This window comes from Petaurus breviceps, unplaced genomic scaffold (genome assembly GCF_028583685.1).
Source record: "Petaurus breviceps papuanus isolate PSGF00001 unplaced genomic scaffold, PetGlider_PUasm1.0 173, whole genome shotgun sequence".
NCBI lineage: Eukaryota > Metazoa > Chordata > Mammalia > Diprotodontia > Petauridae > Petaurus > Petaurus breviceps.
The window spans coordinates 34,705,345-34,727,066 of NW_027185759.1; the positions used below are offsets into that span (position 1 = coordinate 34,705,345).

The 21,722-nt window shown below is 35.6% G+C and overlaps 1 protein-coding gene across 1 annotated transcript in view; it reads left to right on the top strand.

Annotated features, from left to right (window-relative positions):
- LOC138157803 (neuroligin-1-like) overlaps positions 1 to 16,776 on the top strand; it is a 328,111-nt gene extending 311,335 nt beyond the window's left edge. Inside the window, exons 3-4 of the mRNA XM_069083625.1 lie at positions 16,591 to 16,650; positions 16,754 to 16,776. Coding sequence (XP_068939726.1) covers positions 16,591 to 16,650; positions 16,754 to 16,776 — 83 coding nt within the window. The remainder of the gene's footprint in view (positions 1 to 16,590; positions 16,651 to 16,753) is intronic.
- The last annotated feature ends 4,946 nt before the right edge of the window (positions 16,777 to 21,722 follow it).

Genomic DNA, 21,722 nt, shown 5'->3' on the forward strand with positions numbered 1-21,722 from the left:
TCCCTCCCCCCAGCCTACCCTCCCTTCTATCGTCCCCCCTCTCATCCCCTTCCCCCCCTATTCTCCTGGAGGGTGAGATACCCTATTTAGTGTGTATTTCACTTCCTCCTCAAGCCAAATTCAATGGGAATCAGGTTGACCCATTGCCTTTTGCCTTCCTATTCTTCCCCTCCATTGTAACCATTTTCCTTTGCCTCTTCTGTATGAGATAGTTTACCCCAATCTGTCTCTCCCCATCTCCTCTCATTATATTCCTCTCACCTCTTAATTTCACCTTTTAAGTATCATTCCTTCCTGTTAAATTGGTCCTGTGCCCTCTATCTATATATACCCGTAAACATATATATATATATATATACACATTCACATATGTATTCATATGCCCATATACCCTCATATATAAACAAATATATATATATAATCCCTTCAACTACCGTGTTTCCCCGATAATAAGACACTGTCTTATTAATTTTTTTGGACAGAAAAACACCAGAGGGCTTATTTTCAGGGGAGGGCTTGTTTTAATGAACATTGACAGCAATTTTAATAAACAGGTAAATGTGAACAAAAAAATGTACCTTTATTCAATAACGAATTCAATAAAGAACAGGATGATGCGCTCACTGCTGCAGCTCTGATTGGATGCAGCTTGGAGCGCGGCGTGCGTTTCCGGGTGGGGGGGGACAGTGCATACAGAGGGTACCATAATGTAGCATGTAGCACAGGGGATCACCTTCACTACAGTAGCAATCTCAATAGGGCTTATTTTTGGGGGAGGGCTTATTTTAGAGGAATCTTACACAGTAAGGGGAGGGCTTATTTTCGGGATAGGTCTTATTATCGGGGAAACACGGTAGTGAGAAAAGTTTCATAAGTTACAATTATTATTTTTCCATGTAGGAATGTTAATAGTTCAACTTTGATAAGTTCCTTATGATTCCTTTTCCCTGTTTACCTTCTCATGCTTCTCTTGCTTCTTGTATCTGAATGTTAAATTTTCTATTCGACTCTGGTTTTTTCATCAAGAATGCTTGAAAGTCCTCTATTCCACTGAATGACCATATTTACCCCTGAAACATGATACTCAGTTTTGCTGGGTAGGTGACTCTTGGTTTTAATCCCAGCTCCTTTGCCCTCCAGAATATATTCCAAGCCCTTTGATCCCTCAGTGTAGAAGCTGCCAGATCCTGGGTTATCCTGATTGTGTTTCCACAATATTCAAATTGTATCTTCCTGGCTTCTTGTAATATTCTCCCCTTAATCTGGGAATTCCGGAACCGGGCTATAATATTCCTAGGAGTTTTCTTTTTGGGATCTTTTACAGGAGGTTTTCGGTGGATTCTTTCAACCTCTATTTTGCCCTCTGGTACTAAAACATCAGGGCAGTTTTCTTTGAGAACTTCCTGGACGATGTTTTCTAGGTTCTTACTTTGGTCATGGCTTTTAGGCAGTCCAATAATTTTTAAATTATCTCTCTTGGATCTATTTTCCAGGTCAGTGGTTTATCCCAATGAGATAATTCATATTGCCTTCTATTCTTTCATTTGTTTGGATCTGTTTAACAGCATCTTGATTTCTCATAAAATCATTAGCTTCCATTTGCTCCAGTCTAATTCTGAAGCAATGATTCTCCTCATTGAGTTTTTGAGATTCTTTTTCCATCTGGCAAATTCGTTTTTTAAGGCATTCTTCTCCTCATTGCCTTTTTGGGCCTCCTTTGCCATTTGAGTCAGTATGTTTTTTAAGGTATTATTTTCCTCAGTTAGGCTGTTGACTCTAATTTCATCATTTTCTTGCTTTGTTCTCATTTCTCTTCCCAATTTTTCCTCCACTTCTCTTATTTGGTTTTCAAAATCTTTCTTAAGATCCTCTATGGCCTGTAACCAGCTTGTATTTTCCTTTGAAGCTTTTGGTGCAGGAGTTCTGACTTCACACTTTTCTTCCTGTTCCATGCTTTGCTCCTTTTTGTCCCCAAAATAGGAGTGTATTGTTGGAATCTTCTGTCTGCTTTGTTTCCTTTGCCTGCTCATTTTGCCACTCAATTACTTGACTTATGGGCTTTTTGCCACAGTAGGACTCTGCCACCAGACAGGGGAGCTTTTGTCCCAAATGCTGGGGTTTTCTCAGCTGCCAGAGGTATTAGATGGTTGCCCTCTCTGAGGTCTCCACACACTCTGGCAAGCTGGACACACACCCCAGAACCTCCACCCTAGACTGAAATCCAGATCCAAGCAGGTTAAAGCAAGAGCGATTACCCCTCAGACTGGTGCTTGGTCCCCCTACACTCTGCAGGCCAAGAGCTGAAGCCATCACATGGCACTGGCTGGCTGTGCTGATGTCTCAGTGGCTTTTTGCCCTGGGGGTAAAAGCCACGTGCTCCCACTTACTGGTCCCAAAGTCCAGACTGTACTGACCTCTCACTTTGTCCTTTGTGTCTATGTGTTGATAAATCTGGAAAGGGCCACAGCTGCTGATCTGGAGGCCCTCTGGCTTGGCTGGTCAGGCCCGCCCTGGGGCTAAAGCTTCGGCATGGGGCTGGGCTCGGCTCCCAGAGTTCTGTGCTGGATTCCTGCTGGCCTGCAGGGCTGTCCTTAGCGGGAGGTTAGTTTCTCTATGTCATTTTGTGGGTTCTGCAGCTCCAAAGTTTGTTTAGAGTCCCCTTTTTACATGGATTGGGGAGGGTGGAAACCGGAGCCGCAAGAAGGTCGTGCTTCTACTCCGCCATCTTGGCTCCATCCCCCTACTAAAGATTCTTAACTCTGAAAATGGAGGCTTTTAAATTTTTGTATAGTCAAAATATGTTGATATATTTTGAAAATGTAATGTTGTTTTAACAGGGTTGATATATTTTGCGTACATGGTGACTTTCAAGAAAGAGTGAGAGAAGAAAAATGCCCCACTTGCCAATGACTCTCACATTTCAGTCTGATGCCCCCTTGCACATCCAAACTTCAGGGCTTTGTAACATGCCATAATGTGTATGTCATCTGGAGTAGTAGAAGACTTGGATTGAGGAGAAGAACTGGTCTTCTTCTCCCTTTCCCCAGTTTGAGCAGCAGCCCGAGTCCATGTAGACCACCATGATTTGGTGTAGTGTATTTTATGTATTTCTTAACCATTTACTATGCATAAAGCTGTGCTGCTGTTTTTAATTAGATTCTTATCTTTTTATGTGTCACTTGTGAAGTTTTGGAGCCTGGTGCCCCTAAACCCATTTTCCTTATAAGCCCTGTGGTTTTTAATTATGTGATTTTGCATAAGTATCTAATGCTTTAGGGCTACATGTATGTCACATTATAGTAGAACTACCTGGTTAAGACTCGCTTTTATTGTGATTAAATATAATCTTTTTTTTTTTATAAAAATGTTACGTGACAATTTTCATTAACTTTACCAGTTATTTCCCCTATACAATCCCAGTGAATTAGGGATTACAACTCAGGCATGGGATGCAAAAAGGCATTCATTAAGAGCCTACAGTGTGCCAAGTCCTTTGCTGGGTCCCATGGGGAGTGTTCCCCTCCCCATCTCTCTATTTTTTAGGCAGGGAAATCAATTTACATTAAAAATCACATGATCAGAGCCAGAATTTCAGAACTACAAAGGACTTTGGAAAACACTGAGGAAACCTAAGTTAACTGAAATCCCCTTTCCAATGTCCCCATTAGTCATCCAACTTGTTGCTGACGACCTCAAATGAAAAGGCATATTACTATCTTCTAAGGTAGCTAGCCCAATCCACTGTTCAATGACTGTAATGTAAAGGAAGTTTTCCTCCACCACGTAGCACAAGATCTCTCACATAGAAGGTGGTTAACAAATGCTTGTTGATTGCTTACATAAAACCTAAATTTGCTTTTAGAGCTCCCTTCTGAATATTATATTTTATATTGATATCCAAGAATTTGGGGTGAGGATTGTACTTCAAAGATTACGGTATTCAGGATCAGGAAGAAAACCCCAGACAGGGTGACCCAAATGGGATCATGAAGAGTTAGACATAACTGAAAACTACTGAACAATACATGTAGAAAGGCCTATCTCCAGGAGTCATATCAGATGTACCAACGTAAAATTCAATTTTAGGAAGCTAAAGAAAGCAATAGGTAATTTTACTTCTCCATTCCCAGGGAATATCTCTGTGGTTGTATATTGGAAGATCAACTGGTAAAAATCTCTTCCAGTTGCCTGTTAGACTATTGGGATGGTAAAAGGGTGCATGGCAACTCCTTGGGCAGAGAATTGATGCATGCAACCTGCATAGACTGACCACAAAATTGGAGAAGCAGTACTTAATTTCTCTTCCCTTTCTTTCCAAAGACTGACCCCATCCTGTTTTCCCTCCATTCCCCAGTTTTATTTTCTCTTCCCAAATAAGAAAGAGACAGGTAATATTGGCATCTTAGATTTCACCTGGAAAAGAAGAGTTGAATAAAAGAAGGGGAGACATCATGGTTTAGTTGCTAAAATCCTGGACTTGGAATCTGTAAGACTTGGGTTGAAATTTCACCTCCGATATTTAGCCTGGGCAAGTGATTCCCCTTATGATCTTGGTCCTCACTCATAGAATGAGGTCAGAGACTTTCTAGACAAAAGCTTCTAACCTGGTTTCACTAAGAATATTCTTCCATCCTCTCCATCCACCTGGCAACTCAAGCATCCTTTCTATATATTTGTTACCAAACTGCCTTTCCATTGTTCCCTTGCAATTAACTGTTTAACAAATTCTCTCCACTTAATTTCCTCTCATAAATTCAGAAACTCCACTTACTTTCTTTTCATAAATATGCAGAAGTCAGTTATCAACTAATAAAAGACTAAGCCAGATACGAAGGCAACAAAGTGATCCATGACTATCCTCTTCAATAGAGAACACCTTTTATTGGTCACATGCAGTATTGAGAGTAGCAATAATGTGATAAACATTTTATTTCAATGCAGAATCTTCCTACTGTAGGAGAAATGTTTTATCTTTTTCCCTAAAAGGCTCCTACCAACCCACATACTAATTGCTATTGCTTTATTATCAGTCTTGTAAATCCCAATCAAGAATCAGCATTTATTAAGCACCTACTGTGTTCCAGGCTCTGGGATAGGTGCTTGGCATATGAAAACAAAGACAAGACCAGTCTTCAAAGTACTTACGTTCTGTTTCCTATTGCTTCTAGGAAAAAAAAATATTTTATTGGGCATTTAATTATTTTTTTCCACATTGTCACCTTTCTACCTTTCTAGTCTTTTTATGCTCTATCCCCTTCTACTGACTGATCCAGCCGTACTGGCCAATTTCAAGCCCCTCTCACAATATACTTCATTTCCCACCTCTGTGCTTTTATGCTGTTTGCCCCTTGTCCTGAAATCTCTCCTACCTAACTTCAACCCCTTACAATCTCTGACTTCCCTTCAAAACTCAAATAAGAAGCCAGTTATGCAGGAAACAAACATTTCCCTGTCTTCTGGGTTACTAGTTACTAGTCTTTCACTCCAAGGATACTTTTCATCTCCTCTGTATACATACATACATACATATATAGTGTATGTACCAATTTATATACATATTGTCTCCCTCTTTAGAAAGTAAGGTCTTTCTGGGTAGGGATTGTTTTTGCCTTTCTTTGTGTCCGCAATATTTCATCCATACTAAGCACTAAATAAATTCATTGATGTTTTCTGCATACAAAAGGGAAAGGCTTCTATGAACCATGGGCTCTTGGATCTGTTTTCATCATTCTTACCTAGCACATACTCATAGGAATTCCACTGCCTCATCCATACATAGGAAAGAGACCTTTCACATGTTTTTTATCCATATTGCAACTTGTCATCAAGTTTATGTGATTAGTCTTAACTATATCAATCTTCTCAAGGTTAAATTCTTTTGCTCTATTTTAAAGGCCTGAATTTTACTTTGATTTGAGCAACATGCACATTAATTAAACTCTTTCTACCATTTATAAAAAAAATCATAATCAACTCCAGTAAAAAATGGGAAGTTGATGACTTTTTATAACACTAATTTCTTCATTTCCATTTGTATAACCAGTGATTTTAACTCTTAGGATGGTTTTAAGTAGGATAAATCCAATAATATGGAATGAATATGGATCATCACAGACCTTTTGTTTTCAGTCTTTTTTGTGACCTCAAGGGATACATGTTTTGGTAACAGGAAATAGGAATAGAATAAGAATACAAATCTAGAGATTTCAAATAAGTAAAAATTCTATGGCTTGGTAATGAGCCATGGAATCTTTAGGCTCTGCATCTGTAGAAGCCAATTCCATGAAGTCAATGTATTTTAATGTCACTCCAAGTAGAGGGATGGGAGGAAGAGGAAGATAAAATACAATCCTGTATCATTGTTGTTATTTATAACTTATCATACCCTAGCATCAAGCCACATGTTGTTCAAAACCCAGAATCAGACTGTCTACAATGTCGCTCCTGGTTTGACAATCTTAATTCACTTCCAGTAACATGACAAATCCATCCTCGGGAAAAAAAAAACTAGCCCTTGTCCAATTGCTCCCAACTAGCTACAGTAATACCCTTTAAATTTGCCAATTCTGTGGAAATTGGCTTAGGGATTCCATAAAGTCCAGAGACATGTACCTCAGTGGCCGCAGGGATAAATGAGGGATATGGGGTAAGGGGATTGAAAGATCATTAACTGAAGCTTTCCATCCACAACATTATAACTCATTGAAGCCTGAAGCCCTCAATAATCCTGAACATTTCAAAGTCTCATTCCAGGGAGAAGGACACATTTCTCATGACCAGCTTCCCTAGTCAGGCACTAATAATACCTCAAACCTCCTTGCCTTCTGCAGATATGTGTGACACAAAGTATGGATAATTTGGGCTGAATTGAGCCCATAATGAAGGAATTTATAATCAGTTCTAATGTATTTGAGAGCAAAAATGTATTAGCCCTTCATCAAAGGCAATGATAAAAAGTCATGTTAATATGGGTAGAGAGTAATTATTTCAGAGTGCATAATTATTCTCCCGCTAAGGACAGAGGATTGCTGATATATTTTTTTTTTATTCTTTAAGGAAACACACACAGAAACTCTCTCTCTCTCTCTCTCTCTCTCTCTCTCTCTCTCTCTCTGTCTCTGTCTCTGTCTCTCTCTCTGTCTCTCTCTCTCTGTATATGTGTGTGTGTGTATATATATATAATATGATGTATATATATCAACTCTATATAGAGAGAATATATGTATCTATTGTATGTATATGTATAGTGTGTATACAAATAAACATAAATATGCATATTTACAGGTATGTATACATGTGTTTACATACAATGTAAACACATTGTATAAGTATAACATATGACATACAGGTACATACACGTATAATTTAAGTGCTATGGCCAGACTAGGAAATGGAAAACTGTCTTCTGTGTCCTGTGAAAAAAAAAGTTTGTCACCTTTAAAAAAAGACAGGACTGTTGTTCAACTGTGAGTTGTTATTATGCTAGTATGGAAAGAAGTAGTTTGGATTTAACTAATGATAGAGTTTGTGGTTAGGACTTTCCTTTATGTGAACATGCCTCCTGTTCTTCCAGTATGGCAACTCTTGGCTGTATGGAAGAGACAGGAAATGAAACTGGAATGGGATGTTTTTTCCCCTATTACCTCTACTGTTAATGGGTGTGCCCTTCTGGTAGCCTATCCCTTAGAGAGTCTACAGAGAAAACAAACCCCTTTTTCCTTTGTTTTTTGGAGGTCCTATGAGTTCTGGATTTGGAGAAGTTTCAGATAGTTCCTTAAAGTGCCAGTGTTTAAAATGTCACATTGGAATTTCAAGATGAATATGCACATCACATGGATTGTTGGTCATAGTATACTATTAGTTATATGTAAAAGATAATTTTTGACATTTGGGTAAAATAACATTCCTCAAATGAAGGATGTTGGTATCACAAATAAAATTCTATTGACATTCTCTCTGCACCCCCATACTGATTACAACCAAAAAGATATGTAGATTCGAGGGGGAGGAGAGAGAAGGGAAATACTTTTATTGTAAATATGTCTTTTTATCCTTTAAAAAATTCTAATAATACTTACTTGTAAAAATAATTAATCTATCAACAAGTATTTATTAAGCACCTGTTCTGTGCCAAATATTATAATATTCTCAATGAGTTTATAGTCTATCAATGGAAAAATATCTAGAGAAAAAATGTTATTGTATTTGTTTCACTGGGTGGAAGAATGCTTCAGTATTTTATTTTCCTATATAAAATAAACACTCCCTCTTGTCAGATTAAAATTATTTCTATTAATTTGATTAATGTGAAGTATCATTGGAAAGCTGTTTTCCCTATATGAACTCTTTTCCTCCATGACCCCTCCACCAAACTTTTCCATTGTTGGTAGCTCTCTTTTCTCCTCCTTTTGCCACCCCTTTTGAGGCAAATAGTATCAGAATAACTAACTTTTATTCTTTTCTGAGAAGAAAGGGTCTATAATTTTTTGGTATATCACACCCCTCTGATAAGTTAGAGGACAATTTTGAAGGGTTGAATACCTCTAGAAGAAAGAAGCAGGAAGGATTAGAGGTGCCACAGAGAGGGTGAAAAGGAGGATTGGAAGCATTTTTCTAACATTTTAAATATTTTATTTTTCTGAATCACATATAATATTTTTAAAATTTTGAGTTCCAAATTTTCTCTCCCTTCCCCCCCATTGAAAAGGCAAGCAATGTAATATAGGTTACAAATATGCAGTCATGCAAAACATTTGCATTATATTCACATTATAAAAGAATATACAGATCAAAAAAGAAAAAAATTGCAAAGTAAAAAAAAGTATACTTTAATATGCATTCAGACTCAATCAGTTCTTTCTTTGCAAGTTGATAGCATTTGTCATCATGAGTCCTTTGGAATTGTCTTAGATAATTGTATTGTTCAGAATGGCTAAGTCATTCACAATTGATCACTGTGTACAATGTTCTTCTGATTCTTCTAACTTTATTTTGCATTAGTTCATGTAAGTCTTTCTAGGTTTTTTCTGACAGTATCTTGCCTGCTATTTCTTACAATACAATAATATTGCATCACAATCATATAGCACAATTTGAGCCACTATTCTTCAATTGATGGTTATCCCCTCAATTTCCAATTCTTTGCCACCAAAAAAAGATTTCCTACAAAAATTTTTTGGAAAGAGAAGTCTTTTTTTCTTTCTTTTTTTTAAATCTCTTTGGGATACAATCTTAGTACTATTGTTATTAGATGAAAGGGTATCATTGTTTTTTAGTCTTTTGGCCATAGTTCAACATTGCTTTTCAGAATGTTTAGATAGGTTCACAACTCTATGAACAGTGCATTAGTGTTCCAGTTTTCTCATATTCCCTCCAACATTTGTTATTTTTATTTTCTGTCATGTTAGCCATTTTTATAACTGTGAAGTGGCACCACAGAGTTGTTTTAATTTGCATTTCTCTAATCAATAGTGATTTAGGGCCTTTCTTCATATGAATATAGAAAACTTTGAATTCTTCATCTGAAAACTACCTGTTCATATCCTTTGACCATCTACCAATTGATAAATGATTTATACTCTCAGAAATTTGACTGAGTTCTCTATATATTTGAGAAATGAGGCCTTTATCAGACAAACTTGCTGTAAATCCCCCTGCCCCCACCCACATTTCCTGCTTTCCTTCTAATCTTTGCTACATTGATTTTGTTTGTGAAAAACTTAAAAAGAATTTAATGTAATTAAAATTATCCATTTCACATCCTATAATGTTCTGTATCACTTGTTGAATCATGCATTCTTCCCTTATCCAAAAATCTGCCATGTAAACTATTCCATACTCCCCATTTTGTTTATGGCATCACCCTTTATGTCTAAATAATGTACTCATTTTGAATTTAGTTTAGTATACAATGTCAGATGTTGTTCTATGCCTACTTTCAACCAAACTATTTTCTAATTTTCCCAGCAGATTTTGTCAAATTATGAGTTTTCATTCCAAAAGCTTGGATACTTAAGTTTATCAAAAACAAAATTGCTATGGTCATTTACTACTGCTTGTCATGTACCTCATCTATACCAATGATTCAGCACTCTATTTGTTAGTCAGTATTAGATGGTTTTAGTTATTACTACTTTCTAATAGAGTCCTTTTCTACAATTTTCTGTTGTTGTTGATTCTCTTGTTATTCTTAACTTTTTGTTCTTCTAGATGAATTTTGTTATTTTTTGACTCTATAAAATAGATTTTAGTAGTCTGGTATGACATTAAATAAGTAAATTAATTTAGGGAGAATTGTCATTTTTATTACATTGACTTGGTCTACCCATAAGCAATTAATATTTTCCCAATTATTTAGGTTTTACTGTATTTTTGTGAAAAGTGTTTTGTAATCATGATCATATAAATCCTGGGTTTGTGTTGGCAGGGAGAACCCCACATATTTCATGTTTTGTAGAGTTGTCTTGAATAGAATTTCTTTTTCTGTCTCTTGTTCCAGACTGTTCATAAAATGTAGGAATGCTGATGATTTATGTGGGCCTATTTCATATTCTCCTACTAAAGTTAATTGTTTTAACTAGTTTTTTAGTTAATTCTCTAGGAGTCTCCAAGTATACCATCACATCATCAGGAAAGAGAGATTGTTTTGTTTTCTCATTGCCTATTCTAATTTCTTCAATTTCTTTTCTTTTTTATGGCAATCACTAACATTTCTAGTACAATATTGAATAATAATGGTGATAATGGGCATCCTTGCTTTACCCCTGATCTTAATGGGAAGGCTTCTAGCTTCCTATCATTACAGGTATTGCTTGCTAGTCTTTTTAGAGAGATACTACTTATCATTTTAAAGATATATCCATTAATTCCTTTGCTTTCTAGTGTTTTTAATTGGAATGAGTACTTCATTTTGTCAAAAGCTTTCCCTACATTTATGGAGGTAATCATGACTTTTATTATTGATATAGCTAATTATGCTGACAATTTTCCTCATTTTGAACCAGCCCTACATTCCTGGTATAAATATTACTGGAGGCATTTTTTAATTGGAAATAATTTTAAAAAACATAATAGACTATTGGAGTTTGCCTTTGAAACATTCTTCATAGCTATGATCTGCATGAGTCTTATGGGGAATAAGGAAATCAGAATTCAATATCCCTAAGTGGAAAGTGTTACTTTCCTTAAAAATGAATGCAATTTCCTTATAGGCTGGGGAAGCTAGGTGGCAGTGAATAGAGCACCAGCCCTGGAGTCAGGAGGACCTGGGTTCGGATCTGGCCTCAGACACAACACAAAAAATAGCCATGTGACCTTGGACAAGTCACTTAACTGCAATTGCCCTCCAAAAAAATTCCTTATAGGCAAGAGAAGTTTCATTGATGTCATTGTATCTCTGGCACCTAGCACAGTGCTGGAGATACAAGTAGAAGCTTAATGAACACTTCTCAAAATGCTTAATAGAAGTCAAGTACAAGGAAAGCTTACCTATATTTAATGTCTTTTCCCAGTTTCTAAACATAGTTTGTTATAAGAACATGACATCTTTCCTCCAAATATACATACATGTATCTGTGTATATCTGCATATATATATATATGCTTATACATATTTTACATGAAAAATAAACAATACAACTAAGATAAGGAGGGTATCGGGGGAAGACCTTCGCATCAAATATTTCTGAAAATAATCCAGCATCCAAGATATATATATATATAGGAAATTTCTCATTAATATATGAGCAAAACCTTTTCTCAGTGGCTAAATGATCAAAGATATGAACAAGTCATTCTTGGAAAAGAACACAAATACACACACATTGTTTTTATTTCCTTACAAGATTCCATTGTAATAAGTATAGCATAAAGGAATCCAGATGAAAATTGACAGCCCACACAGAAATTGATTTAACAAATTTTATTACTACTCATAAAGATAGGAGGCGTATAGCTATTGCAAAGTGAATGGAGAATTTCTGAGAGGGAACAATATCAGTATGAGACCTCCACACCCATAATGGGCAGCACACAGTGCAAAAAAAGAGGTAGTCTTATTCTGACTGAAATTCTAGAAACCTCATGGTTCAAACTTGTGAATACTTTGAGACAAAAGGGCCTGCATTATCCTAATGGAAGTTTGCCTTGTTATCTATGCTACCAGAAAAGTGAAGGCATGTCCTAAATTGCCTGGCAAGGAGTAAGAAATGAGGGACAGTGAGGTGGGAAACTTAATCCTAATGGCATGATTCTAGCAAGTAGAGAAAAAAGGGTGAATGCCCAATCTCTAGGTTTATTATCCTTGGCATACTTGCCTCCTAGGAGGGTAGAGCTATGACAATCAAACCAGTTTTAACTGCTTATAATAATAACCTTCCTAGGTCAACTTTGATTTACCTTCTCAACTTTACAACACTAATTGCCTACTCTTTAATATACTGCTCCCTATGCAATCCACCCCCCTGAGAATAAAAGACTTGGAAATGTAGGGAGCATCTTTTTTTTAATTGCTAATATCATTTTTATCAACTACCAGCACCAATCATAACTTACCTAGATTAATAATTATTGTTGTATAGACAATTCATTGGTGTTGTGTTGCACTGAATCCATTTTGTGGAAATGAAATTCTAGCTTCCTTCCGCATTCCCCTTCTCATACCTATACCCATTACCACCACCACCACCACTCCACTACTCCCACTACTAAAACTATATAGGTAGCTTTAGAAGAACATATGAAATAAAAATATTGAAATACATTCATTAAGAGATAAAATGATAAGGGAATAGATTTAGAAGTATAACAGACATTTAAGGGAATTGAATCTAGTTCTTTCATTTTCCTGATGAAGAAACCAAATCCTAAAGTAGTTAAATAACTTCAACAGGATCACACAGTCAGTAAATATCTGTGGTAGCATTTGAAATCAGGTTTTCTTCACTACAAAATTAGTGCCTTATGTGTAATTCCATGTTGTTTCTCTCATAATAATGAAGTTCCTTTCATTCATTCATGTTTTAATAAAGAGAAATCCTATATATAGGGCCGTACCTCTTTTAAACTCTGCTTTGCGATGATTAGTTTTAATGATGTCCAAAGGAATTTAGGTTTAAGAAGCAGCAGTTGTACTTTTAGCTCTTGGAGCTATTCTAGTTTGCTAATAAATGTAAGGAGTTTCTCTTCCCCTTATTTCGATAGAAGAAACAGTAGTTAGGCTGAGCTTAGGTTAATTGGTTCAGCCAATGCATCTGCACATGGGCAAATAGGTCTTCTTATGTTACATAAACAGTGAGGCAATGAGCCAAGTGTGGAGTGTGGACAGAGGCAAAGATTGCAATGGAGATTATATTGCTCCAGCATCTAATTGTAAAAATCAATATTTCTATTAATATCTAAAGTGTTCCTAAAGAGGGCTTGTCCTCCAACCTCAGTGAAGTGAATCCCTGAAGTTGTTTTGCCATCTTCCAAGGAAGTCAGTGAGTCATATGATCATCCACCTTGGATGCCATAGGATGAAAATTAAACAAGACTCTTCTTTCCCCAGTGCCCATTAGGTCAAGAACCATGCCCAACATGGAAGGGAGGACTTGAACTCAACACCTGGCCCTTTTTGTATGTGACAGCACATAGAAATGAAGTGATAATCCTGCAGCCCTGCCTTGAGGTGGAAAATGTTATTGTTTCTTTATATAGCTAGTTTGCATGATTTTTTTGTTTTTTTTTCCTAAGAATTTTCTTGAAATAGCAAACATAACAACTCCTAGTCAGTAATGATCTGCAGCATGCACTACATTAACAAGTAAAGGGTAAAATCATCAGAAAATATGATTCATGTTAATAGGGATATAGAAATTAGGCAATGAATTGTGATATGAGGTTCTCTATGTTCTGCTCTTCTAGAGCTCCAAGGTGTATTTACAAATGGAAGATTTGAAAAGAAAGGGTTCATACTGGAAAGCAGCTTGACAGATATTAGGCTCATGGCCATATCATACACCATATTCCATAAGACTCTGAAAGAAGATATATGACATGACTATTATAAATCATGCCTTAGAAAAGGAAAGAGAAGAAGAGAATCACAATAGATTCCTTTGACAATTATGACTCATTTCACAGCCATGTATAGTATGAGAATTATTAAACAAACAAGGGATAAAGGCAATCACAAAACATAAGCTATTTTTTGACTGTGTAACTGAAAAGCTGTAGAATTCAACAAATCAACACAAATAGGAGAAGAAGGGATATGGGCAATTGAGGAAAAAACCCAAAGTTTTTACACTAAATACTTCAAAGGGTCTAATTGTCAAGAATTGTAGAGAACACACACAAATATAAAGTGCATAAAAAGCATTCCTCAATGGATAAATTGTCAAAGGATATGAATAAACATTTCTAGAGACAAGAATTGAAAACAATGAAAATACACATTTCAAGATCTGCCATTTTTAGGAATGTCCTTCAAAACTAGAATTATCTTCCATGTATTTCTCTGAAACAGTGATTGAGCACTGATTTTCCTATTATATAGAAAATAAAGTAGTCTTCCCAATGATTACATACCTGTCTGTGCTCTAGAAATGTTCTTGAATAATCACAAAGAAAGTTTTTGCACTTGGGTAGGATTGTAATATGAGAAGCAAAGTACAGTGGAATTTATGCATTGTTGTAGAGAATTGTAAATTCTAATGCAGAAAAATCAAGAGTCTTTGAACCGTATGTGTCAACTTAATTTTGTTCTAAGTCATTTGATGTGTTTGGGATTAATACGTAATGATGATAGAAGAAAACAAGAAAATTTCATTGTGTTTCAATCAATAAAGAGCCACTTTTTTCTGGACAATTCCTATGAATGGAAATGATCCCTTTCAGGTGAAATTAAAAAAAAAAACTTCTTGAGCGCATGATGAGTGCAAAGGAATTGAACCGACCTTAAAACTCTCCCTAATAGAAGTACCTTTAATATATTTCCACTTAAGTGATATTTCATTGCTTCCAGTTAATATCTTTTAAGAGATTTCTGAGCTATTGAAACTTTTCTATCATATCTATGTAATAGCAAGTATATTATGTGCTCATTGTATTTCCCCCTTCGGTTTTCAGCAATGTAGGTTTTGTTTAAGAATCGAGTTTCCAGGTTTAGTCCCGAGAAACATACATGTACAGTATCAGCAGGAATGACTAGCAACTTCAAATCAAAATGTTGAACTGATCTTCTGTATTCAATGTGCTGAGATAACGCCTGCTTCTTGCCTATGTGCACTGCGTATACTGACACCTCTTTCATTGTTTCTTTTCTTTTCCCTCTTCTTTTTCTTATTATTGTTATTTTATGCATGGCAAAATTCTTGCTTATGGCTTTGTGGTTGGCTGCCTTTGGAAATGGAGTGTCTTGTGCTTCTAATGGCTCCTTATTGCATGTGTATTACTGACTGTCATTTAAACGCAATGTTTATGGAAACAGAAAGAGAAGATGGGGTTCCAAAGGCTTCCCTGTGTGCTGAGGATGTAAGATACAGTTACTCTTCTCATGGCCTTTGACTTACTTTTTCCTATTCTGCTTGAGTCCAGTAAATTATTTTCACTATTATTGTTGTTATTATTATTATTCAATGTAATAAAATGTGTAGGAAACATTTCCACTGTTATTAATTGAACTATTCTCCTAAAACATGATCGTATTATAACTAACTATTCTGGCCATGAAATCCTATTAAGGCTTAATTCCATTATGTCACTAAATTGATTAGTAGACATTAGGCCTGCCTCAGCAAGCCCATTGAGAGAGAAACCCTGTCTTCCATCTACTCTACCTTTTGCCTTGCTTAAGCATAAGCCTTCCTTTGCTAATAAACTTGTCAAGGGTAGCCAGAGGTTGCAAAAATCTTGAATCCACAGTTTCATTTAAAGGAGAACATGTGGGAAGGTATTATTATTATCATTATTATCAAAGGGATTAAAGTAAAAAAAAAGAGTTTGGGAGAAAAAAAATCATGTTAGAACTCCAAATGCTAATGGTATTATATATATATATATATATATATATATATATATATATATATATATATATTATATGTATTTTTAAAAGGATGTCTAATTATTTCAGGACCTGCTATTGCAATTTTTTTCTTAAAAATTATTTTGACCTATTTTGTTTATTATTTTCATCAATTAAAATTCAATGAGATTGCTGAGTAAAATAAGATGTCAGCTAATAAAATTGTTTTCTATTTTTATATATAATGGGTATTCTTTAAGACATATTCTTTTGCTTATAACTTGACCTCCATTCCCTGATATATTTTTTGTAGTAGGAGAAAAAAATGCTAAATGAACATTGTTGATGATATTTTAGATTAGATGGGGATTTTGGGTACTTTTTTTTCTTTAAACAGAAATTAATATTCTAAGCTAATTACTTCCCTGAGATTTTTGGTTGCTGTTATTGGGGTTTTATCTTTGTTTTTGTTTTTTGGAATCACCCTTGGTAGTTTTAGTATTTAAAAATAATATTGCCCCTCCCATTCAGTCTTGTATATTCTTGAATTATCTTTTTTCCTCCATTTTTCTCCATTCTCAATCCTAGGTCCCCTTACAAAGAAACAGACAGATGATTTAGGGGATAATGACGGAGCTGAAGATGAAGGTATTTTTTTTTTTGCCGCCAAATCTGATTTGCATGATGAGGCCCCCCAGTCTATTTTTTCCACCCTCTTCCTCTTTTTTTGACTTCTTGTCTTTTTGGAAAGTTCTTTTTCATCCCCGTTTTTGATGTGTTTTGTCTTCTTGCCTGTTGTGATATATAAACATACATTTTTTTTATTTTTTTCAAAAAAACAACTGTTATTTAGTTCTGCATTTTGGTACCAACCATTAAAATGTTTAAAGAGGAGGGGAGGGTTTTTTTGTGTTTGTTTTCTTGAAAATAAATTTTGACATGTTTCATCTTCCCTTTTGACTGATATTTTGTCGATAGAATTTGAACTAACCCCCTGCTCTTTTTAAAGGTCTCTCTGTACCCCCTTTTGCATGTTTGCTAACCTATGTATTTTACCAAATCCAGAACTGAGTTGATCTCTATAGCTGTTATTCATTTCATTTTAAAAATCTTACACCTATATAATGTAAAGGAAAAACAAATTACTGATGGTTGCAATAAAGTGTTTCTTAAACAAGGCTTCAAATAACTAAAAAGAAAAATGCATTTTTTTTATTTGCTGGCACATTACCTCCAAAAGTAAAAGTGCATAGGGTTTAAGAAAGAAATCATGGTTTCTACTTCAGTGATAGTTCTGTTCTTAATAAATCAATCAGCTATGGTCCTCAGATTCCTCATGTATAAAATGAGGGGTTTGGGACTTAATGTCCCAAGTCTGAAATCTCTTCCAACTTTGGATCGATTATATAATGATCTTATGATTTCATGGCTAAATAACACATGTTATAGTGAATATTGCTCACAGTCTCTAGTAGAAAAGTATTTCCAAAGAATACCAAAAAAAAGATTGATTTCCTTTGTCTTAGATAAGACATGATGGAAGTGAACATTGGAGAAGAAAACTTTTTGATCATTATACATTCCACATACATGCAAAACAAAAATTTGATAAATTGGCCATTCTCTCATATTTATGATTCCTCCACATGGCCTGGCTTTAATATACCCTTTGTAAATATTTCAACTAGTAATTAGACTCATCCAGAATTTCTCTCTATTGCTAGTAACTCAACTTAGATGATTTCTAAGACCCATCTCCACTACAACATATGATCAAACCATTGAATGCTAGGGAATTTACTTGGTCCCAAGTTACTCACATAAAAAAGCAGACTTTTATTGCGTTTGTATCACTTGCTTTTAGTACGGTGAATAACATGTAGAAGGCATTTTAATAAAAATACTTCCTTTGATATTCAAGTCATTAGGATACAAGACACAACAGTTAGAGTGGCAGGCCCAGAGTCCTGAATTCAAATCTAGCTTTAGGCACTTACTAGTTGTGATACCCTGGGCAAGTAACTTAACCAAGTCTGCCTCAGTTTCATCATCTGTAAAATGAACTGGAGAAGGAATCATTCCAGTATCTTTGCCAGGAAAACCCCAAATAGGGTCACGAAGAGCAGAATATGACTAAAATTTTGATTTTACAGCTTATCAAATGAAGTCTTCCTAGGCAATGTTCTCCTGTACATGATGCATCAAAAACTGCAAATTATCCCTGGGGGATATTTGAAGCCCTGCAGAAATTAAACTCACCCAATAAATTTGTGGTCCTGAGAAAGACAATTCCTTTACTATGATTTTAGAAATGGGGAGATCCCATTGTCAAATCCTCATTCTACCATGTATGCCTATACTCTTAGAATTTGCCTATGGTATTTAAAGGTGGTCACCCTTGGCTGTACAGCTAGTATGCGTCAGACATGAGACCTAAGGCTAGACCTTCTTTATTCCAAATACTACCCCACTATCCATTTTGCCATATGGCCTCTTACTTAACAATATTAATTATTTACCAATTAGACCCATGTACATAGTACTCCTAGATATTTTAAGCAGTTGTATAAGAATGAATATCAATAGAAACATTGGGGCAGATAAGAATGTGTTATATAATAGAAAGTGCACTGCCCCTGGAACCTCAGGACCTGGGTTTAAATTCCACCTCTGTCGCTTACTATTTATGTGACCTTGACCCATCAGTTTTCTTCTCTTAGTTCTGAAAACTGAACTAAAAGTAAACTAAACATCCCCCAAAAAGCAGTGATTGACATGGACCAGAAGGCCTCTGAGGTCCTTTCTAGCTCAGAATTTATGATCCTGGGATCTTTATAGTATATTCTTTTCAGCTCTGTTTTAATTAGATAACTTAAATTGTTGGGGAAGGGGTCAGATTTTGGATACTGTAAATGCCATTTCTATTAAATGTAAGTACAATTTTGAAGGTAAATGGCATATTCTAAGTGAGATTTTCATGGAACTTAGTAATTTATTAATAAAGATTAAACAACAAATGGCCCATGAAATTTTAAAGAGACATAAAGTCTTTCTAAAATTTATCAACTTGATGTGCCATAAGAAATATTTTTCACAGAGCATTGAAGTAAATGATACAATTTGCAAAACTTTCTGTGTCCTTTGGTGGATGATCATAACATTTGAATCAGGCTAGCATAGAAATCACCATGTTGGTTTTTAAAATCATCTTATAAAATGACAGGAAGCTCAGAGAAGTACAGAGAAAACAAGTCCTTTTGGGGAGAGCATCTGTTGTTTGCAGCACCAGAAGAGCGTAGAGTTAGAAAAGGAAGAGAGCCTGGGACCTAGAAAGCTTCCCAAAGGCAGGTGTAGGTCTACATGCCTGAGTTGGGGTTTGAACTTAATGCTCCTGATTCCAAATCTAGTCTCTTCCAACAATACCATGTTCCATCATATTCTTCAGAAGATACAAGTTTTCATAGTTGGCAGTCATTCTCAGTGTTTAAGGGATCTGATTTTAAAAGTCAACAATTTCTAAATAGTTCCCTCAAATGAACATAACACATGTTTTGTAAGAGCAAGGGACTTGGAGTCAGGAAGACCCTTTGGAATCCAACCTCAGACACTAGATCTGTGGTGCTGGGCAAGACATATAACTCCTGTCAGCCTTGTTTTACTCATCTGTAAAACAAGGATAATCAAAGCACCTACCCCTGCCAAGTTGTCATCAGGATCAAATAAGATAGTATTTGTTAAACACAATTTAAATTCTACCTATTAGTAATAACAAGAAAAACAACGATGATTTTCCCACTTTATTAAATATATTTTAGATTGCATGCATTTTTGTTTTATTAAATAAAACCACAGGAGACATTTATTTACAAATGATTAATATACCACTTTCTATCCATCAGAGAAGGATATATACTGCATTTTGTAGGTTTATTTTGGGGTAAATTTCATAATTTAAAATACTCATTTATGTAACCTTTATGTGCTCCTTTAAACCGACAGATGATAACTTATCCAGGATAGATTGTGAAGAAATCGTAGGGACTCCTGAGCCAATAAACATTTTTTAAAAACACATTTAAAAGTAGAATGTCCAAACTCTTCATTCCAATTTGGCCCATTTTCTTCCCTAATGAAAGAAAGCCACTGTGAGATTTGAAAGGCAGCATAGTTCAGTGGGGGAAAAAAAATATATATATATATCAGATTTGTCACCCCAGACCCAATATGGATTCCATTCCTTTCAATGTTGCTTACCACTTGTATCACCTTAGGCAAATATTTTACCTTTAGGGGCCTTTATCAGCCTCTTTCAATTTCCTTACCTATCAGATAAGGTTTGAACTCTGTGGTTCCTTATAGTTGTAATTCTATGAACCTATAAACCCACTGTCTTTACAACAACCAACCCACCATTTTAAAACCCAATTGCTTTTCTCATGGAATATGGAACAACATTTTTAGAAACAAAGCTAAATTTTCACATTTAATTCAAGCCAAAATACAGCCAATATCCTCAAACCAAAGAGTCAGCAATGATAAGCAGACACATGCATTAAACACATATATTAAAACATTTGTGGCATACATTCTCTCATTTGAGCTTTACATTAACACTATGAAAGGAGCTCAATGAGGATCATTGTCCCCATTTTATAAATGAGGAAATTGAAGCTTGGAAAAATCAAATGATTCACAGACACTTGTATAGATAGTGTTAGCCAAAGAGTTTAAATCCCAGGTCTTCACAATTCACTTTCCAACAATTTATCCCCTCCATCAAACTTCCACATTTCTTTTCAAACAATCCCTTTGTTGAACTGTCTTCACCTGGGGACTACTGAAAAATTACTTCAATGATTATATATCTAATTTCCTTTTATATTCCACCCCTCACTCAATGACCTTCTCCAACCCCTCTTTCCCATGTTAAGGGACACCTCTACATTTTTAAGAACTTGCACCAGAGGCTGCTTTAGGAATTGACAGCTGTCTGTCAGTTGCTCTCCTTAATGAACTGGAGATTTGTTATCAAGTAGTTTGCTTCCTTTACAACTGCTATTTGTGTCATTCTGAGTATCGCTCCAAACAAGTGGCACTAATCAGACTGAGCTTAGCCACCCACACTTCCACCTCCAGACCAATCATGAGTGAATCATATATTTTTTTTTCATTTTTGCTTTAAATATCCAAGAGGCCAAGTGCATTTTTAGATCTAATAATAGCCTCCAAGTAGGGGAAAACGAGATCAAGCTGAAACTTTTTTCTTAGTGTGGGTAAAACCATAACTCCTGAAAAGATTATAACTTTTACATGCAAAGAGAATACATTTTGTTAGCTATAGAAAGTCAAATTTGGAAGTCATTTTAGTGGCCATCTAGTCCTAACTGGTCCTGTACAGGAATCCTCTAGGAATCATATCCAACAAGTTCCCAGTGAACTTGTACTTGAAAGAAGAGAAACCATTACTTCATAATGCAGTCCATTCCACATTTGAATAGCACTAACAGGAAGTTCTTCCTTTAAACAAATGTAAGCCTATGTCCTTACCCTTCCCACTCATCACTCCCAGTTCTACCTTCTGGACCCAGGAGGAACATGTCTAACTTCCCTTTCCACTGGACAGCCCTTCTGATACTTGTCAACTGATCTCATGTTCGCCTTGAGATCTTTATCCCCCATGTCTTTTGTTCCATAATTTGTTATTTCTAGGGTATGATATT